The 19,602-nt window shown below is 44.4% G+C and overlaps 1 protein-coding gene across 2 annotated transcripts in view; it reads left to right on the forward strand.

Annotated features, from left to right (window-relative positions):
• Positions 1 to 19,602, forward strand: part of ttll4 (tubulin tyrosine ligase-like family, member 4) — a 100,513-nt gene that overhangs the window by 60,834 nt on the left and 20,077 nt on the right. For both annotated transcript variants that reach the window (XM_079733501.1, XM_079733502.1), the window contains 7 exons: positions 6,669 to 6,745; positions 7,141 to 7,335; positions 7,739 to 7,821; positions 9,038 to 9,166; positions 14,579 to 14,701; positions 16,383 to 16,481; positions 16,917 to 17,051. In XM_079733501.1, the coding sequence (XP_079589627.1) occupies positions 6,669 to 6,745; positions 7,141 to 7,335; positions 7,739 to 7,821; positions 9,038 to 9,166; positions 14,579 to 14,701; positions 16,383 to 16,481; positions 16,917 to 17,051 (841 nt within the window). The remainder of the gene's footprint in view (positions 1 to 6,668; positions 6,746 to 7,140; positions 7,336 to 7,738; positions 7,822 to 9,037; positions 9,167 to 14,578; positions 14,702 to 16,382; positions 16,482 to 16,916; positions 17,052 to 19,602) is intronic.

The following is a 19,602-nucleotide window of genomic DNA, read 5'->3' on the forward strand; positions in this document are numbered from 1 at the left end:
TCATATTGCGATATACATGGCAGCCTCTTGCGATAACGATATATATCACGATATAAAATCTGAACAAATTCAGAACAGCCCTACTCATAGACCCTAAGGAAAGCCAAACTGCTAAATGTATTTTAAAAAAAGAGAAATATGTTATGTCATTTCGAGAACATTTATTGTGAAACACTGTAATCATACAACATAATGTTGCAGATAAATAAAATTAGTATTGGGTTTCTTTCCTTTAGTGCAAACCATTCTAAAAGGCACTACACTTAGTTTAAGTCTGCAGAGGACAGGAAAAACGGGTGTCTTTCTAGATAAGGAACAGACACTGTACTGACAATTAGGAATGGGCATGATTAATTGATGATCGGTCATTGATTGTTACGATTTTTGTCGATTACGTGATATTTTTTATCGATGAAAAGAAGGTTGACCCAGCCGGAGAGGTGGTCTCGGAGACGTTGCTCAACATGGAGCAAAGAGGAGATGGAACGTCTATTGGATATTTGGGTCCGATATCCAAAAGACATTCCGTCTCCTCCTTGCTCCATGTTGAGCCACCACCTGACGGTCCGACAAAAGCAAGTAAAAAGTATGCTGGAAAACATAACTTAAAAATGCCAATGCATTTAACACATTCCGAGTCAGGATGAGGGAGAAGGAGTTTGACCAGTCCGCAGATCAATGTATATCACGCTGGATATCCATGATTGTTTACTTTCACTGGTGCTTTCCCCCCCCCCCCTTTTTCTTTAACGCTTTACCCCGCCCCAGACCTTTTTGTCCAATGATTTAACGTTCTTTGCACACATGCAGTTTTGTTGACGAATTCTGGCACTGTTGCGAAAATTGCAATGTGAAAAGGAACCGCACCAAACCAAAAATTAAACATTGTATTTTGCGTCATCAACATGCATTATCGCGATAGAGCGATAGAATTAAAATCTCTATCGTAGGCCATTTTTTATCGTTTATATCGTATATCGTTTATATCGCGCATTACTACTGTTGACCCCATCTTGTTTCGATAAGAGTCGATAAGTAGATTGGCGAACACAAAGCTTGCGTGTTGTTGATGGATGTCACAATCTCTGTGTTCATCAATCTACTTATCAATTCTTAAAAACAAGATGGCGTCGACGGGTGAACTACTGATGGTATTTTGTGTATAAAATGTCCTTTTTAATAAACAATCTGTACACTTACAAAGTTATCAATGCCTCGTTTTATATGTTAAGACCCTTATTATACTACCAAAGAAGTGTCGGGCTACTTCTAGCCTTTTAAGTGGTTTAAAATAGTGATTTAGTTTTTACCATAACACATGCCCCTATCGTTCCAAGTTTATTGCGTTTTGATAGAATCCGCAAAAAACTGCCAACTGAAGAATGCGTCTATATGCGCTTTTTTGCTCCAAAGCGAACATTCCAACTCGTTATCATACCAAACATATCCCAAATCCATTTTAAACCGGATTTCTCCTTTAATGTCGATAGCATTCGCCACTAAAATCCAATGTTTCCTTGCATTGCTGTATGTGAATATCGGTTGCTATTAATAACATGATGGTTTGCGGTTTTATCGCAACAGTTTCGTTTTGGATACCAACTTTCGTTAATTGACTGAGCGCCAACTTAACCTCAACCAACTTAAACTCAACCCAACATCACTTAATAAGTGATGTTGAATATGAAATCGTTATACTATAGGTGTCCAGAAAGCCTAAACTACACTCGGATGCGGACATTAAATAAATCTCTGCTCAGACGGAGCTTCACCATCCACACACACCCTTGTGTTATACAATAAGTGTCCAAAAGCCTAACTTTCTCGCGGACACCGCAGTCCACTGGTCAGGGCTCCATACGTCCACTTAGACCGCGCCACTGGGGCCCCTTGGTCGTGACTACCTCGGATAAGGTCTTCTGGCGTCACTAAAGAATGCCCCCTGTTCAGCAGAGTGGAACGTTCAGTGTTTTCGGAAGAATGGCAAAAACATAGGATTTGACCAGTTTTTCTCTAAATTGGGGAATTATTTCAGTAACAGTGATAAAATGGCATTCGTCACAATGTCTACGATCATATAAGACTAATTAACATTTTTAAAACAAAGCCAATGTGGTTTTGGGTTCAATGGCTCTTTAAGCTTAACAATTCTGTGGCCTCCACAAACTAAGTAAATGTACAGGAAGATGTTATTGCCTGGCCGGCATTGCTGCCTGTCGCACCTCCTCCGGTGCCCATGGGTCAGCTGCAGGGTCATCAGCCAGAAACCACCATTCACCAACGTTTCGCTCCTTTAAAACTGGAACGCCTCCTGGTGGCGGAGCAGGGACATCTCCTTGTCACCCCCTGCACCTAATAGTTGTTCTCCCCTGCTGCTGTTGTCTGGGGTTAGGTGTTCTTTCCCCAACACCTATCCTTCTTCCTCAGACAGAGCCAAAAGCTCCCTTTCTCAGCCTCCTCTGCCAGGTCCTTTGTTGCCCTCTTTAGCTTCCCTCCGGTCACTCCTGCATCCCTCAAGAGGCGTATGGTTGACAACCCCAGAAACCCTCGGCATCCAACCTCCACTGGGTAGATGGTAGCCTTCCAGCCAGCCTCCCGGCACTCAGCAGCCAGCTCTGAGTACTTGGCATTCTTTTGTTCGAAGGCGGCCTCAATCCCTCCCTCCTGTGGTACTGTGAACTCGATGAGGTGCACAGATCTTGCCTTGGTTAACCACACAACTATGTCTGGTCGGAGAGATGTGGTGGTGATCTCTGTGGGGAACCGGAGCTGCCTGTCGAGGTCAACCCTCATGTTCCACTCCTGGTCGGGAGAGAAGGGCCTTGATGTTTCTGTTGGCCTGGTATTTCTCCTTAGCCCTCCTTCTGAGACAAAGCTGGTGTGGTCCTCTGCTGATGGTGGTTCTTTGTTACCCTGGCGACACACCTCCAGCACTTTGGCTAGCTTTCTCAGGACCTGGTCGTGGCGCCATCTGTAGCGCTCCTGTGAAAGAGTGATCTTGCAGCCTGATAAGATGTGCAGGAGGCTTGCGTTGGGGGCATTGCAGAGTGAGCAGCATTCTTCGTTCCCAAACCACTGGTGAATGTTCCGAGGACAGGGAAGCGTGTCGTAGGTTGAGCGAATGAGGAAGCTTAGTCTTGCCTGTGGAATCTTCCACAAGTCTGACCAACTGATATTCCGGTTAACAACTCCCTACCAGGTTGTCCAGCTTCCTTGTTGGCCCTGCGACACAGCCTTGATCTTGTAGCGATCTTCCTCCATCCTCATCACCTCTGCCACCACCATCTCCTTCCTCTCTTAGCCGTTGGCCTTTGACCAGAAGTGTGGCGCCTCTCCCCATCCTAGCCCTGCTCTTCCTGTCTGGACTCTGCCCACGATCTCCCGGTGTTGCAGCCGATCAACAGCTTGGTCAACCTCAGATTGGCCATTCCACTTGCGGCCGGTTGGAACTTTGGCATTTGCATTCCTTACCGAGTGGTCTGTGGACTCCCTTAGCTCGAGAACCAGTCTGGTCTTCTCATGCATGTAGCCCAAACTTATGGACTGCAATGGCAGCTGAAGTGTGTTCCTCCCGAAGAGACAGGTTTCAGATAGGCACCGTGGCAGCCCCAACCACTTTCGCATGAATGAATTGGCTTTTCCATCCATCTTACTTGCGGTCGATGACGGGATCTCTCATTTTCAGGGGACACATTACCCTCCTGTAGAGTGTAAATTGGTAGCACCAGACCCTATACTTCCCAGGGAGTTGGCTTTGGTCCATCCTTGTCAGGCCATCAGAGAGCTGCTTCATGACGGTTTTCCCCATCTGTTTATCAGAAAGCTCTGCAATGTACTGCTTCCCAGGCTTTTAATGAGTTGCTCAGATAGGAGTGGGATTCTTTCTCCTCCAACGAAAAAAGATGGTGCTGTCATTTCTGACTCCTTCTGAGTGACAGGCTACGAGATTCGGAGGGCTTGATCTTCATTCTTGCCCACGACATCAACTCATCCATCCTTTTCAGCAGTCTCGATGTACATGCTGCTGTCTGAAGGAGGCTGGTGACATCATCCATGTAGCTCCTCAGTGGGGGTAGCCTCTGACAAGTTGGTAGTTTGATCCCTCCAACCATTTGTCTTGCTCTGATGAGGATTATTTCAAAGGCTGCTACAAATAGTATTGGAGAAATGGCACACCCAATAGCGATTCCTACTTGAGCTGCTGCCACCCAGTTGTGAAATCCTGGAGGGAAAAACGCATCTGCAGATCGTTGAAGTACTGTGCTACCAAGTTCTTGACGCAGGTGGGCATGTGGAAGAATTCCATGGCGTAGTTGATCAGCTGATGTGGAACTGATCCATACGCGTTGGCAAGGTCGAGCCAGACGACATGCAGGTCAATCTTCTCCCGCTTGGCCTTCTGGATCTGGTCCCAGATCATCGTGGAGTGCTCTACACATCCTGGGAAACCTGGGACTCCTGCCTTCTGGCAGTTGGTGTCGATATAGCCGTTTTCTTGCATGTTAACCATTGTCCAAGTTACTACCGTCAATGTTTTACCTTTGTTATTGGCATTCTAATCCTAAGACCTATCACACCAATACTACAATGTCCTGTACTGATACTGACCGATATGTCCTAAAATGTGTAGCTTAATTAATATATATTTAGGCATAGTTTACACTATGTTTTGAATCTTTTTGGGACTAACCCTAAGAAAAACAAAGAATATCAAACCAAAACCTCAAGGTACACAAACTTCATGGTTCATGGTGCAGTTTGAACAATGTAACACACTAGAAAATGCATTTCCTGCAGAAAATGCGGTGAGTGCTGTAGTACAAAGTGAGGTTGAAAATATGTTTTAATCAACCCACATAGATGTAAAAAAGAAGGGATTTGAACAGAGTTCAAAAGTCTAAAGGGCTGAAATACATTGTTACAAAAGCTGGACGATAGTAGTAGCAGTGGTACTAGCTGTAGTAGTAGTAGTAGTAGTAGTAGTAGCTGAAGTAATAGTGGTACTAGCTGCATAAATGATACGCCATATGAAAGGTATGGTATTGATTGATGTTTGTAGAAAGAATTATAATAATCCCGCCAGTTTTTTTTAAAACCAGACAAAATTGTATGTACTCGCCTAATGCTAATTTTTCCAGCCTAACGTGATTAAAAGTATTCCAATTGGGTGGGAAAAATCGCCCAATCTGGCAACGCTGCCTGAACGTCATTAAAAGTATTAAATTCAATCAAATTTTCTTCATAAATGAATCGAAGGCCTGTGTTTTAAATGGGGCCATCTCTGTTTGATCATTATTTGACTGTCTGCTTTATCTTATGGGAAATATGGGGTGGATTTCATTAATAACAATACTAATTAGGTGAGTTCTGCATGCAGTGCTCAGCTATTGTTCATAAGTTTTATTCTTTCTTTCTTCTTCTTTATTATTCTCTACACATTTTGGGACCTATCTCCTTCCTCTATTTTTCACCTAGAGACTCCATTCCAATTTTAAAATGTTCAGATTAGCTTGGAATCGCGCCATTCTTATCAGATCTTTAAAAATATTTTATACTTTTTAAGATATTCTACTTTTAAAATACTATTATTTACAATGGAAGTCAATTCTCTGACACTTACTCCTTCAGCCTTCGCAACTTGGTCAATTGTTTATCGTTAACCTTCGTTCAAAGGTTTAACAAATCAAGACACATGTATCTTCAATAATCTGAAAACAGAATTTTGATTACCTTTATACTTTTTTCATAATCACAGTTTAAGTTCCATATCGGCTTCGTTTTCAGTTGGTCTCATTGATTTATGCTTAAGTAAGAGCCCGAGGACGTGCAGGCAGCGTTGCCAGATTGGGCAGTTTTTCCCGCTCAATTAGACTTTTAGAACCAACAACCTGGATCCGCATTGGGTGTTAAACTGAGAAACGGAACACTTGACTTGGTTATAGCACATCAGATGGTATTTTCATAGGGTGAACACACACCACGCACAAAATCAGTGTTAAGACCAACTAAACAACGTTCAGGCACACACACAACATAAAACGTGTGCAACTAAATATATCGCAAAATATTACTCTTAACAAAATAACAATCTTTCCACTCTTTTGAGACAACTCTTGGTTATTTCTCCTGACTTCATCTCAATCGGTGTTCTCACGCTAGATAGTCGCTCGGCGCTCCTCTGGAGTCCATCCATTGACCTTCAGAGAGAGCGTCTCTGTCAGAATGTTCCTGACCCTAGCTCTCTCAGGTACTGGAGACTGTCCTGCATGCGCTCATGCACTCACTTTCCATCCACTTTAATTTTTTAAGTGCCAGCAGTGCCTTCATTTTATTCAGAATCAACACATCAGCAGTCTTATTTAATGCAGTGAAACATGAACCACCAAAATTTATTTAGCTTTAAAATGTTTTTTTCTAGGGGAAATAAGTTTCTAGCTCCACGATGTGAGAAATGTCTTGCTTTAGTCAAAGCCAGGGCCTCGCTTGCTTGAAATGTTACACCAAGCTCAAAGGTTAAACATTTACCGTGGTGTGAAGCCTAAGAAGTTAGGCTGAGCGCTGCCTCGCTTCACTCTCCTAATTACATTACAACATAGCAAAAAAGGTTGATGCCATTATTGGTGTGTTTGAATAGTGCTGAGCCGTGATTGGTGTGTTGTTGACTGTAGGAAGCCATGATTGGCTCGGATGTTGGGGACATCACATGAAGTCTCCTCTTTTCAAGACCATCGAGGAGCATCAGAAGGTAAGACCCTGATTGTCTGGACATGTTGTTGTCACTGCAGGGTGTGTCTGTACATGTTGTCCTCACTGCAGTCTGTCTGAATTCAGGATGTTGTCCTCACTGCAGTGTGTGTCTGTATACAGGATGTTGACTTCACTGCAGTGTGTGTCTGTATTCAGGATGTTTTCCTCACTGCATTGTGTCTTTATCAGGATGTTGTCCTCACTTCAGTGTGTCTGAATACAGGATGTTGTCATCATTGCAATGTGTCTCTGTATAAAAGATGTGTTCCTCACTGCAGTGTGTGTCTGTTTACAGGATGATGTCCTCACTGCATCTGTATGAAGGGGGTGTTCCTCACGGCAGTGTGTGTCTGTATAAAGGTTCCTCACAGTGTGCGTTGTGTTGTGTTCCAGCTGAACCACTTCCCCGGCTCCTTCCAGATAGGGAGGAAGGACCGTCTGTGGAGGAACCTCTCTAAGATGCGAGCTCGCTTCGGGAAGCAGGAGTTCAGCTTCTTCCCTCGCTCCTTCATCCTGCCGCAGGACATCAGGCTGCTGCGGAGGGCATGGGAGGATGCAGGGGCGCGACAGAAGTGGATCATTAAACCTGTACGTCCATCACTACCTCCAATATATTAGACCTGTAATCATTAACCTGTTCGTCCAACACCACCTCTCCAATATATTAGACCTGTAATCATTAACTTGATCATCCAACACTACCTCTCCGATATATTAGACCTGTAATCATTAACCTGTTCGTCCAACACTACCTCTCCAATATATTAGACCTGTAATCATTAACCTGTTCGTCCATCACTACCTCTCCAATATATTCTGAAACCTAAAAATGCAGCATCAACCTTTATTTTACCATGCAAGTTAATGACCTCATATATCGTTACAGCTGTAGGTTCTAATCAATATACCTCCCTGTCCATCATTTAATCTGTATGTCCAATATATAGTAGAATGAATGGTAATTCTTTCTCTTTTTTTATTTTTTTCCCAGCCTGCCTCTGCCAGGGGAACAGGTATCCAGGTCATCTATAAGTGGTGTCAGATGCCCAAGAAGAGGCCCCTACTGGTCCAGAAGTCAGTATGACCCACACAACATTACTATCAGCACTATAGGAGGATAACACTAAAACACAACATCATCACTAGGACAACAGCCAATCTCTAAGGAGGAACCAATAGGCACAGTCTCTGGCACCAGAAATTTGCAAAGTTGCAACATTTCAAAAGGCTAAATCTCAATTGGCCCTATATTGCAAACTTGGTGTCAAATGATGTTGGCTTCTCAAGGCCTCCAACTTTGCCGCTCTTACTATGATAGTCCACAAAGACTGATTTCCACATCTCCTCCAAGGCTTATTGCCCAATTTAAACCAATCAAACTCTAATATATTCCCAATCTCCCAAAGAATAAACGTTGTCATAATAGTTCTGAAACCCTTAAACCATATGATTTCTAGGGACTCAAATTTAATGTGCGCCAAAACCACTCTAACAGGAAATGGGCATGTCTCAGAAACAGTAAATCCTATTCACACCAAATTAATAGCGAATTTCCACTGGAGGCTGCGGGTCCATTTCCACCGCCAAAAGTGGCCGTGATCCGGACTGACCCGTACTTATCTCGCAGTACTTCTCCGTTGGGGTACTGAGATGCCTGAAAGGGTGCCGGCAAGTTCGAGCTACACAAGCCGTCAGTTGATTGGTCAACAGAATCAAACACACTTAGTTGTCAAGAATATACTGATCTCAGGGCTCACCGGGTAGAGTGCGTACCATATAGGCTGTCCTGATCGCAGCGACCTGGGTTTGAATCCTGCCCGCGGTCCTTTGCTGCATTTCCTCCCCTTTATCTCCCATACCTTCCTCTCTACCTCAATGTGGTTTTAGAAACGCTAACACCAACAGCACTTCTTTCTTTGGATTCTGCACCTCATTTTAAATGTACAATGATAGCAATGAGTCAACTTCATCCTTCATGGACCCAATTTTTTGCCATTTCAACTAAACTGTGTGATGCCAGAGTAAATGAAAGACCAATTATGGTGTAAATACCTACTTCTAAAACCGGTCCTGACCTCCCACTGTTGACCCATGTCCGTCAGTAGCTCTATGAGCAGAGCACACGCCCGCAAGGCAGAAGGTCCTTGGGTCGAAACCCCCCCCATGTACCCACGATGGTCTGTGGAAACAGATGGTCTACCATTTGGTCTGCTACTTACATCAGGGCATTTAGCAGACGCTTCTATCCAGAGTGATTTACAGTAAGTACATTTGTGCTGACTGCCTGCAGGTACCTCCACAAGCCCTACCTCATCAGCGGGAACAAGTTTGACCTGAGGATCTACGTCTACGTCACCTCCTACGACCCGCTGCGCATCTACATCTTCTCGGATGGCCTTGTCCGCTTCGCCAGCTGCAAGTAGGATAACTTCACCCCACCCTTTACCTCCTAGACCAACCCTACTCCATACTTTCCCCTATGACTAACCCCACCCTCTATCCTCCTAGACCAACCAGATTCAGATTCAGATTTTATTTGTCACAGACACAATACATTGCAGTGAAATGTTCACAGTCGGCTCCATGCTAAATAGACGCATAACAAACATAACAAAACAGTAAATACATTCAAGATGGGTTATTGCACATAGGAATAAAGGGGGTTACTTAAATAAATATATAAGTGCGGTTGCTCAAAAGGGCTTAATCAGTGCCATTAAGATACCTCACATTTTGGGGGTAGAAACTCTTCCTGAGTCTCTGTCTTTGCTGCCAGTGAGCGGTGTCTGTTCCCTGAGCGTAGCAGAGAGAATAGTCCGTAACCTGGATGGCTTGGGTCTTTCAGTATGCTGGTGGTCCTGCCCTTGTACCGCTTGATATAAGTGTCTCCTAGATTAGGGAGTTGCTCCCCTTTGGTACGCTCAGCTGAACGCACCACTCTCTGCAGAGCCTTACGGTCCTGCATGGTGGTGTTCCCATACCAAGCGGTGACCAGCCAATCAAATCTGTGCATTCCCGGCTGTGGGATGCACACATTTGTGCATGCTGCCTGGCTCACAGACAGTGAGACAGTGAGCGATCATGCGAGAGATGACAGAGAGAAGTGCGAGAATTACAGAGATAGAAGTCAGATAAGAGTGAGTAGTACAGCGGGAAAAGGCAGATAAGACAGCGGGAGAAGAGCGAGAAAGACAGCGGGAGAAGAGTGAGAAAGACAGTGGGAGAAGAGTGAGAAAGACAGCAGGAGAAGAGTGAGAAAGACAGCGGGAGAAGAGTGAGTAATATAGCGGGAGAAGAGTGAGTAATACAGCGGGAGAAGAGTGAGAAAGACAGCGGGAGAAGAGTGAGTAATACAGCGGGAGAAGAGTGAGTAATACAGCGGGAGAAGAGTGAGTAATACAGCAGGAGAAGAGTGAGTAATACAGCAGGAGAAGAGTGAGTAATACAGCAGGAGAAGAGTGAGTAATACAGCGGGAGAGGAGTGAGTAATACAGCGGGAGAGGAGTGAGAAAGACAGCGGGAGAACATTGAGAAATACAGCGAGTCAGAAAAGAGACAGAGTGAGCCGGAGACAGAAAAATAACCACATGGCCAAAGTGGACAGCGAATACAGAGCTTTCAACCCAGAATGGACAGACTGATTCATGTTCATTCTTCCCACTGGAAACACAAAACCAGTCTCTCTCATATGCTCAGAGACATAAAAAGTGCCAACGTGAAACACCACTATGAGACAAAGCACAAAGTTTTTCACCAAACATACCCACTCAAGTCTGAACTGTGGTCACAGAAAATAAGCAGTCTCAGAGCCCAATATGAACAATCCACCCGGATCCTGACCCATTCATTCACTGCCCAACAACGTGCTAATGAATGTTCCCTCAGAGTCACTTGGATTTTGGGTCAACACAAAAAGCCATTTACTGATGCAGGGGTTGTCAAGGAGTGCATGAGTGCAGTAGCTGAAACCTTACTTGAGGGGAAACAGAAAGAAGAGCTTCATGACAAAATAAAGAAAATACCCATGTCAGCATCATCAGCCACAAAGAAAAGTGAAATGTTAACCCAGGATGTGCTAGCCCAGCTGGATGAAGCCATTCATAAGGTACCATGTGTAGGCTTAGCTTTAGATGAGTCCACTGATGTGTCTGACAATGCTCAGCTGTTAATTTATGTAAGGTTCTTCAACCAAGAAAAGAAAGAGTTCTGTGAAGATGTGTTAGGTGTAACTCCCATTAAGACCAGTACAAGAGGAGAGGACATCTACCTGGCCATTAAGGGGATGTTAACAAAGCGAGGAATAGTGCCAAAACAAGTGGTGTCAGTAACCACAGATGGAGCCATGATAGGGAGAGAGAAAGGAGCTGTGGCAAGAATGAAAGAGGACAATCCTGAGCTTATCTCTTACCACTGTAAAATACATCAATCTGTCCTGTGCTCCACCCTGTCAGATGAGCATGCTGAAATGATGAACACAATGATGAAGATGATCAATTTTCTCAGGGCATCCTCTTCCTATCAGCATCGCATGCTCAGGGAATTCCTCAAAGAGAAGTTGATGCAAACACTGATCTGAACAACAACGCGAGATGGCTTAGCAAAGGCAGGGTGTTAGAGCGCTTTTGGTCCATGAGGGGGAAGTAGCAGCTTTCTTGGAAGAGCTGAGAAGTCAGAAGGCAACAGAGTTTTCTCTATTTTCAAAAGATGAAAAAAGGATGGATAATGTGGCCTTTTTGGTTGATATCACTTCACACCTTAATGAACTTAATTTAAAGCTACAGGGCAAGGACAATACAATTTGTAAACTGATGACAGCTGTCCGCTCCTTTCAGAGGAAACTTGAGGTGTTCGAGGAAGACCTGCAGGGAGACTGTGCACACTTCCCAGCAGTGCAGGAACAGGTTCAGGGACAGAGAGATGTCTTCTTTTGGTGACTTTGTCGATAAGCTGATTGTAAACTTCTCCAAACCTTTTGACAGCTTCCGCTTTGGACAGCAGCTCACCTTGTTCATTCAGAACCCATTTCTAATCACAGATGTCAGTGGGTTCTTTCCCAGGTCTGAGGAAAGTAACCCTGTCCACATTGACCATGTTTGGCTCCACATACAGCTGCGAGGCAGCTTTCTCTGCAATGAACATAATTAAAAGTAAATATCGATCCAGGCTTACCAATGAGCACCTGCACATGTGCATGAGAATGGCCCTGACATCATTCCAGCCAAGATTTAAACTCCTGGCAGGACCAGCTAGAGCTCAGTTCTCTCACTGAACAACAGAAAGTGGGGGAGTTGGATAAAAGAGGGTTAGAAAGAGAAGCTAAGACTGTTCAATTGTTTAGATGTGTTGAGGTATCTGTTTTTGAAATTGGTTGAGACTGTTAAAACATTCACAAAGAAAAAGGGGAAACTCGAGCTGCTGCTATACTTTATTTTGTTTTAAAAAATTGAAGTGTATATTTTATCTTTATTTTAAGATTATTATTATATTTATTTTCACCATTTTGAATTTAAATGCAGCCCTTCTTTTCCTTGAAGAGATTAGTTTCAGTTGAGTCAGTTGAACCTCCTTAAATAATACATATCTTGAGTTATGTATTATTATCTGTGTAATTCTATAAAAGTGACAATGAATATTGTCTAAATGTTTTTGAATTGTTCTTCCATATTGTTGTTGTTACAGTTGTTGATAACATGCAGACGTTGATACAACTACATGGCTACTTCAATATACAGTGGGGCAAAAAAGTATTTAGTCAGCCTCCAATTGTGCAAGTTCTCCCACTTAAAAAGATGAGAGAGGCCTGTAATTTTCATCATAGGTATACCTCAGCTATGAGAGACAAAATGAAAAAAAAAATCTAGAAAATCACATTGTCTGATTTTTAAAGAATTGATTTGCAAATTATGGTGGAAAATAAGTATTTGGTCAATAACCAAAGGTCATCTCAATACTTTGTTACATGCCCTTTGTTGGCAATGACAGAGGTCAAACGTTTTCTGTAAGTCTTTACAAGGTTTTCACACACTGCTGCTGGTATTTTGGCCCATTCCTCCATGCAGATCTCCTCTAGAGCAGTGATGTTTTTGTGCCACACGGACTTTCAACTCCCTCCAAAGATTTTCTATGGGGTTGAGATCTGGAGACTGGCTAGGCCACTCCAGGACCTTGAAATGCTTCTTACGAAGCCACTCCTTCGTTGCCCGGGCGGTGTGTTTGGGGTCATTGTCATGCTGAAAGACCCAGCCACGTTTCATCTTCAGTGCCCTTGCTGATGGAAGGAGGTTTTCACTCAAAATCTCACATGGCCCCATTCATTCTTTCCGTCATACGGATCAGACGTCCTGGTCCCTTGGCAGAAAAACAGCCCCAAAGCATGATGTTTCCACCCCCATGCTTCACTGTAGGTATGGTGTTCTTTGGATGCAACTCAGCATTCTTTCTCCTCCAAACACGACGAGTTGAGTTTTTACCAAAAGGTTCTATTTTGGTTTCATCTGACCACATGACATTCTCCCAATCCTCTTCTGGATCATCCAAATGCTCTCTAGCAAACTTCAAACGGGCCCGGACATACACTGGCTTTAGCAGGGGGACACGTCTGGCACTGCAGGATTTGAGTCCCTGGCGGCGTAGTGTGTTAGTGATGGTAGCCTTTGTTACTTTGGTCCCAGCTCTCTGGAGGTCATTCACTAGGTCCCCCCGTGTGGTTCTGGGATTTTTGTTCACCGTTCTTGTGATCATTTTGACCCCACAGGATGAGATCTTGCGTGGAGCCCCAGATCGAGGGAGATTATCAGTGGTCTTGTATGTATTCCATTTCCTAATAATTGCTCCCACAGTTGATTTCTTCACACCAAGCTGCTTACCTATTGCAGATTCAGACTTCCCAGCCTGGTGCAGGTCTACAATTGTGTTTCTGGTGTCCTTTGACAGCTCTTTGGTCTTGGTCATAGTGGAGTTTGGAGTGTGACTGTTTGAGGTTGTGGACAGGTGTCTTTTATACTGATAAGGAGTTCAAACAGGTGCCATTAATACAGGTAACAAGTGGAGGACAGAGGAGCCTCTTAAAGAAGAAGTTACAGGTCTGTGACAGCCAGAAATCTTGCTGGTTTGTAGGTGACCAAATACTTATTTTCCACCATAATTTGCAAATAAATTCTTAAAAAATCAGACAATGTGATTTTCTGGATTTTTTTTTTCATTTTGTCTCTCATAGCTGAGGTTTACCTATGATGAAAATTACAGGCCTCTCTCGTCTTTTTAAGTGGGAGAACTTGCACAATTGGTGGCTGACTAAATACTTTTTTTGCCCCACTGTATATCATACTGAATCATAACGCAAGTTAGACATTATGATGTTCTGGACCTTTGCTTGAGGACATTTTCTCTAACTGGACCTATTTTAATTTTAGTTGAATACCCCTGCCCTAGACCACCCTACTAACCCCACAATTTATCCTCTTAGACCACCCTATTAACCCCACCTTACTAACCCCCCACTCCCTCTACCCCCACCCTCCCTCTACCCCACCCTCCCTCAACCCAATAACCCACTCTCTACCCTCCCATCCTCCCACCCTCCCTCTACCCCACCCTCCCTCAACCCAATAACCCACTCTCTACCCTCCCATCCTCCCACCCTCCCTCTACCCCACCCTCCCTCAACCCAATAACCCACTCTCTACCCTCCCATCCTCCCACCCTCCCTCTACCCCAGCCCTTCCGCCACCCGACAACGACCTCCCCCAACCCTCCCTCCAGCTGGCCCTAACAAGATGAATGTGTGTGTGTGTGTGTGTGTGTGTGTGTGTGTGTGTGTGTGTTCTTGTAGGTACTCCTCCTCCATGAGGAGTCTGGGTAATAAGTTCATGCACCTGACCAACTACAGTGTGAACAAGAAGAACACAGAGTACCAGACCAACAGCGACAACAAGGCCTGCAAGGGACACAAATGGTGATCTATGTCTAGATATTAACACATCTAACATATGAATGTCTACAGTGCTGTGAAGGCTGGGTAAAGTGTATCTGTACACGTATCTATGAGATGAGGAGCCCCTCAGATTAGTGGTCAGATGGGCCACTTTCTGTCAACCCACTCTGCTTATTAACAATGAAAATATGACACACACTCCCTGGTCATGAACCCTCTCTTCAGTTTACCGTTCTATTTAGCTGATCTAGATTGAGTGTCAGGGCATTGCCTTATGAGTAGCGCATGCATTTAACTTTTCCTACTTCGACTATATCAATATCTATACTTTATATATCTACAGAGCTCTGAAGGGTCTGTGGCAGTGTATCTAAACTATATATATGTATACTATATATGTATACTATATCTATACTATATGTAAGGGATAATGTCTAGAACGCCGGTCAGTATTGGGATAATAAGGGCGAACTGGAGGGGTCTTGATTACGCTGGGATTGATTAAGTTAACAGACCACTTGTGGAGTGCTACGAACAGTGGCGGTGGGTCAATAGAGGGCGCTAGGGCGCCGCCCCTCCATGAAATATTCAGTTGAATATATCTGCCAACTATTAATCAACTATTGTCAATACAAAATAAATCAACAAAAATACATAGCGTTTATCCTCGTTTAATTGTGTGATATACTTGTCACTGCCAGCAAGCATTTAAATGCGTCTGAACGTCAATGATTTGGGCTAGGCTAGTTATTGGTAATTCGAAATAAAGCCCTCCTCCAAGTCAGGGGTACCGGCCACGTTGAAGTCAATGTAAGCGCGCTAACTTTTTGCTGTCTATCAAGCAGAGACAGCTTTTCATTGGCGCAAGAAAATTTGCCCTCAGGTCGCACCAGTGTGCGCCCCAGGCCAATGGTATCGCTTTTCTTTTTTGTTATCACCACATGATTGGACAATTCTGCGAATCAATCAAATAGGCTACCTCCCTCAGCAGCATTCGCGCAACACAACTACATGTAGAGAAGAGATAGATCGCTAACTAGCAGAGAGTTGTAAGCACTTTCGACCCTTTTCAGTGGAGGAATTGGACTCCCCAATCAATGTTATACTTAAAAGGAGCAAGTAAGTTACATATTAATTTAGTCTTTCGGCCTGTAGCATACATATGTCTAACTGCATTTGAAGTAGACATTGAGACTCACAAAAAATGGACGGTATAGGACAGTGATCATGATTTGTCTCATATCTGAATAACAACAATGGGTCAAATAGCAATGGCTGGTGGAATGGCCATAAAGTAGGTCTGTATATGCAGTGTAAGCTTGTCCAGGCCCTGCAAGTCAGGATGTAGGCTATGAATCTGAATGAATAGTAGGTAAATAGGTAGTGGCCATCCCCAAAATGCACCAGAATACAGGAAATCAAATCTATTAAATTCCATTTTTTTCATGGGGGGGGAAACCCCAGACCCCAGACCCCCTGTCTATTACTGTGCCCCACCAACATTTTTGATCACCAGCCGCCACTGGCTACGAAAGACGTGATTCAAAGGCAAAAAATCAACTTTCCTTGACAGGGGTCAATTATGCTACGCAACGGTCAATTTTGCAAATCTACAGCATTAAGAGGAGCCGTCTAATTCTCTCTCTCTCTCTCTCTCTCTCTCTCTCTCTCTCTCTCTCTCTCTCTCTCTCTCTCTCTCTAGGGCTCTACAGGCGCTGTGGCAGTACCTTGGTGCTAAAGGGATCAACACTACTCTGATCTGGGACAAGATCAAAGACATGGTCATCAAGACCATTATCGCGTGAGTCTGACACCTGTCTCCGCCCCCTCCCTTGGTCTCCTCCCCTAGCCTCCTCTACTAGTCTCTTCCCCTCCGCTAGTCTCCTCCACTAGTCTCCTCCCGTAGTGTCCTCCCATAGTCTCCTCCCCTAATTTCCTCCACCATTTTCCTCCGCTATTCTCCTCCCCGAGTCTTCTCCGCTAGTATCCTCCGCTAGTCTCCTCCACTAGTCTCCTCTATTAGTTTCGTTCCCCTCTGCTAGTCTCCTCCCCTCTACTAGTCTCCTTTCCCTCTGCTAGTCTCCTCCCCTCTACTCGTCTCCTCACCCTCTACTAGTCTCCTTCCCCTCTACTAGTCTCCTTCCCCTCTGCTAGTCTCCTCCCCTCTACTCGTCTCCTCACCCTCTACTAGTTTCCTCCCTTCTACTAGTCTCTAATTGTGTGTGTGTGTTTGCAGGTCAGACCCCTACATCAACAGTCTGCTGAAGATGCACGTGCGCTCCCCCTACAGCTGTCACGAGCTGTTTGGGTTTGACATCATGCTGGACGACAAGCTGAAACCCTGGGTGTTGGAGGTCAACATCTCTCCCAGGTGTGTGTGTATAGATATGTATCTATATCTATAGATATATATATATCTGTATAACCCCCCCTCCATAACCATACATTTCTATTTTTTGTGCCTTTATTTAATAATATATTATTTTCGTTGCTCATAGTGCATGGCATTAATAGGTCTAGATTCATTAATGTGAACCTTGGGCTTGCATACCCACAGCCAGGGCTGTTGGGTGTTATTTGAGTGACAGCCAGTCTAAAGTCGTTGTGCACCTCCAGTCTGTTGCACGCTTTTGTTTTGATGGCGACAAGTGCGCTGAATTAGTCTGGCTATTGCCAGACCAAGCTCAATCGTAGATAGCACGTTGGTCTGGGGAAGCTGCCGTCATTTTCTTCAGCACAAGAGGCGTGATCAACGGGCCTAGTTCAACTGACTCTGTATGCGATTGGCTGCTTGACGTCGCTTCCCTGTCGTCATTGTGTTATACCAGCCAATAGCACTCCAAGGGGAAAAGCCAGCTTGGTGATTGGCTGCAGAAAGAAATGTATTGCTCTTCTCCAGACCCTTCTGCAGGGCGAAGTCAAATCGCCGGCAGAATGGGCGGGGCTACCCAGGCTAGGTTGCGCACGGAGTCTAGACCTCTTTAGAATACTTTGCATACTCATGAATGTTTTTATTTTTTTCTGAATGAAGACACCTGCATGCAAGAATGAGTTCACGTCTGAGTGTAGGCTACAAACGCGATTAACTATTTACAAGTGCAAAAACTCCAACATATTCTTTATTTTGCTGACCACTTGTTTTTTTAACCTGACAAAAGCCTCCTAAGGACAGTTCCTCTGCGTCTCTCTCGTAGATCACACCATCTTTCAACGTCTTTGTTTAATGCGACTGCATCATCTTCTCTCACATGATCAGCAGCTCGCGGTTTCACTTTCTCTCCAGTTAGAACTGCTCATGATGATATCGCTGCGTTGTCTCTGTGAAGACAGCGCAGCAACACCTCTGCCCAAGCCCCACCCCCCTGAACCGCGGAGTCGTCGTATTTACAACAGAATGAAACCCAATAAACCGCCAATGTGTGTAGGGTCCGGGAGGGTAAATTGGGGTGCTAGCAACCTAATCACAAACCTAAGTTCGGCTACTTTTTAGCGTGATGCTGATGCTGTTGGGGCTCTCAGCTGTGCCAGAGCGTTCACAGTTGCTAGGGAAACCACCTGACGTCGCAGCCTGTCTCGTCGCAAGGAGTTGCGAGTTGAAAGTCGTTGCGAGGCGAATCTTTGGTCTGAACTTGGCTTTACATAACAGCACTGTTTGTGGCAGTATTGTTTGCGGCGGCGGAGGGGGTAGCTATAAAGACCGGACGAGAAACTGACATAGCTATGCTGTCCTCCTTCTTCTTAATTGAAGGAGCAGGCAGAGAAAAGCTCTCTCCTGCTGGGCTTTCATTAAAATCAAATGCACAAAAATATCGCCACCGGTCCAGATGTGTCAGGTGTGCGCGAGAGACATTTGAACGTTCGCTTACCACTTTTGTAAAAGCGATACAGTACATTTGGATCGCATGATAGGAATAGATCTATTCCAATTAGAAATCTAATCGGATAAGTGTCATGTAAACGCGGCTACTGTGCGGCATGCCAGAATACCAACTGAATTCAAGCTTGTTACCTTCTGTATGTATTTTAAAGTTTTGAGTATCCCTCCATAGTGTACTGTAGTCCCTTTTGAATGATCCTGGAAGAAACCTCTCCAAAACCTGCTTTGATATACTGTCAGCTGACATTTTTCCATATGTTTTTGTTATCGAGTCTGGTTTGTTTGTCCGAGTTCGTCATGGTAACGACGGGGTGCGTGACTTAGCGACAGGTCTATTTTCAATCGCGGGGCCTGTGAGATCTAAAATAGATCTTTCAAGCTCGGATGAGCTGTTATAAAGTCAGCCACGGCCGCACTGTTGCTGCATTTGCTACATTCTGAAACTGCGGCACTCCTCGGGCGTCAATTTGCTTCTAGCCGTCAGAAAACCCTGTCTAAACAACATCGATGTCCGCATTTAAAGCATCAAGTATGAATCACCCACAGGGTCGAATCTCCTGATATACAAATGCGGCAGAAATGCAGAGGACATCTGTGAAAACGGCTTATACGTAGAAAATGAGTATGCTTGCTTTATAACGTAAGGAGAAAATGATTATGCTTGCTTCATTACGCAATAGGTGAACCAAAATGTTGTACGTTGGAACATTATAGGCAAAATGTTATTGTATTATTCGCTCAGAAATTTGTTTCATTATCGAATGGGGCTTCCACATTGCTATGGGTTTAATAACAACCAGAGGTTAAACGCGCGCAACACGTGCGCGGAAACTCTAGTCTCATAACGGCAGAGCTACAGTTGACCATGAACACATCAACCGTTCATTGATCTGGGTTAGAGGACTAACCAACCTGCCTCTACCGGGAGAGTCCTGTGGACTTATCATCCCCATGGTAGTTAAACTAGTCCTGTTGCGTAATCATCCCCATAGAATTTAAACTAGTCCTTTGGTCTAATCATCCCCATGGTAGTTAAACTAGTCCT

Source organism: Pollachius pollachius (assembly GCF_949987615.1).
Source record: "Pollachius pollachius genome assembly, chromosome: 3".
Taxonomy (NCBI): domain Eukaryota; kingdom Metazoa; phylum Chordata; class Actinopteri; order Gadiformes; family Gadidae; genus Pollachius; species Pollachius pollachius.